Source organism: Plasmodium brasilianum, chromosome 11, assembly GCF_023973825.1.
Source record: "Plasmodium brasilianum strain Bolivian I chromosome 11, whole genome shotgun sequence".
Taxonomy (NCBI): Eukaryota; Apicomplexa; class Aconoidasida; order Haemosporida; family Plasmodiidae; genus Plasmodium; species Plasmodium brasilianum.
Window position 1 is genome coordinate 83,030 of NC_090124.1, and position 2,587 is coordinate 85,616.

Genomic DNA, 2,587 nt, shown 5'->3' on the forward strand with positions numbered 1-2,587 from the left:
ATTTTAAAAAAATAATATTTTTGGTTTCACTTATGTTAAAATGATGATAAAAAAAAAAGTTTATTTTAAATTATATAACATTCGTTATCTTTTATATGATACATTTATAATTAATGAAATTTTGTAATAAAATTTTTTCTTTTTTAATATGTTAAAAAAAAAATATATTTTGTATTTACTAATTTATAATATATCTTTTTATAATTTTTAAATTATAAGCATTTAAAGATGACAAATTAAGTATTGTTGCATTTCCAGAAAAGAACTAAAAGAATATAAATACTATATTTTTTAACTAGAAAAACACATTAATTATAAATAAAAATATCAATTAATTTTGTAAGAAACAAATATTAAGAATAAAATATATTTTAAAAGGTGGGATTATTATATAAATGTATATAAGTTAAAGTTCATAGTTATATAAAACAAACACATAATTGGTTACATAATATTAATAAAATTGATATAGTGATTTTATAACTTAAAACCTGAAAAAGTAGTAGTTTGTGCTAAACATAGTTGTATTTTACGAGTATTATAAATGTTTTCTTTTAAGTTTTTTTCAAAATGTAAATTCTTATTTTAATTAATGATAATATTTTTAATATAAGTTATTGGTCACATATAATTAATATCTAAGCATTACGTCTAAATATATATATTTACTTCTTAAAATTAATGGAATTCAATATACAACATATAAATATATTATGTTGGTTTATTTTACATATATAGATATTTATATACACATATTTTTAATTATCGTTATGTCATTTAATTTACATTAAAAATATAGTGGATGATAAACTGCACAATTATTAGAAAATGTTCATTTTTACAATTTTTAAAAAAAAAGTACTTACGTATTGTTATTTGTATATTCAATTACTCATTCTATTATTTTTATAAATTTTTTCTATAAAATAAAATTTAAGTGTATATATAATTAACTTTAATTCTGTAATTATCAGGACACTATTTTAAAAGGGATAATTTCATATAAAACATATAAAAAATTTAAATGGACGAAGAATGACATTAATTATGATAAATATTGTGAGGAAGTTAATCAGTTTGATGATAGGCACCGTTGAATAAAAGCATATTATGAAAAACTTGAATGGAATTTAAAAACTTATCTTTTACTACACTTATTTAAATAGTAATAATTCTTGCTCATACTTTACATATTTAATGTATGTTAAAATATATAAAGTTTTAAATTTCACTAAAAATATAGCTATAGGATACCTACATTTTCTATTTGTATTGAAGTAGCATATAAAAGTAATACCCATTTAAGTATTTATAACTATTAATACCTGCTGAATTTAATTTTAATAAATGGAAAAAAGAAAAATATCTTTGTAATAATTTTAATCGTTATAACAATATAAAAACTAATGTTGCATTAGATAAACAACAAATCTGCAAGTTTTGTAAGTATATTAATTATATTAAAAAAACATACGAAAATAATAGATATAATTTTTTTTTTTTTTTTTTTACTGCTTTCTTAAGGATAAGAATTATCCGACTTTTTGTAAATTTGATCCAATATGTAATACTATTGATCTTTTAGCTAAACTAAAATGTATTGGTAATCACAAAGTAAAATGCGACTCTGAAAAAATAACTGAAGTTAAAACTAAGGATGGGACTTATTCAATGAGCTTTGAATCTGTAACTACAAAAATACTAGACCATAAAGACATAGAATTAATATATGAAAAGATTACCAAAAAAACAGAAAAAGGAATTGACGAATCCACGAAAGAATTAAGAAATTTTGATAAAACAAGAGTAATTGTAGAACAACGTGTTAATTCAAATTCCATATAAGCAGTATATGTTTGTTGATTACACAATAAACCAAACGTACGTAAAGGCACAACACGGACAAGATTTGACAATGTGAATAAGTTAAAAAAAATTACTATTTTATTTGTGATTAATAAAGTCTCATTGAACATTTTAGAAGTCACACCTAGTTTATCATCTACGAATTATATTGATATCTCTTGGACATTAAACAAGTAATGCAATATATTGAACAACTATATTTTCAGTATTGGTATCGTAGATGTTTTAAAGCCAAAGTTTTTGCTTGTTTTTTCCTTTTACTTCAAAGTAAACATTTTTAATTTTAAAATAGAAATACCTTATGTTAATATTCATAATTTATTATCTTAAATTTTTATAATTGTAATACATATATATTACATATTTTTTATATTTTTCTCCTGAAAATTGGTTTCATTAGGATCCAGATTACATGAGAGGATATATAAAAAAAAAAAAAAAATTAGGAGTGACCTTCATAAAAGAGATGCGAAAAAATTACTATCAAAAGATTCAGGATATTTATATCTATGTACCGAAAACAGAACGTTTCATGTTTCTCATAATTCATGTCATACGTAGTGCAAACCACCCTAGAACAGAGATGTTTGGAAACAAAAATATTTGGATCAATCTTTATACTATTTAAGAAATATAATTAAAAAATATATATAATTCTATTAAAAATTTTACCATAATTTGTATTTTTCCTTTTTTTTTTTTTTTTGGTGTTTAAAGATTA

The 2,587-nt window shown here is 20.1% G+C and overlaps 1 protein-coding gene across 1 annotated transcript; it reads left to right on the forward strand.

Moving 5' to 3' along the window:
• Positions 1–1,035: 1,035 nt before the first annotated feature.
• Positions 1,036–1,845, forward strand: MKS88_003497 (uncharacterized protein; the record flags this gene model as incomplete). The annotated part of the gene is made up of 2 exons (XM_067216593.1): positions 1,036–1,059; positions 1,525–1,845. 2 exons carry the CDS (start codon positions 1,036–1,038, stop codon positions 1,843–1,845), a joined length of 345 nt encoding a protein of 114 aa, XP_067072312.1.
• Positions 1,846–2,587: the final 742 nt, after the last annotated feature.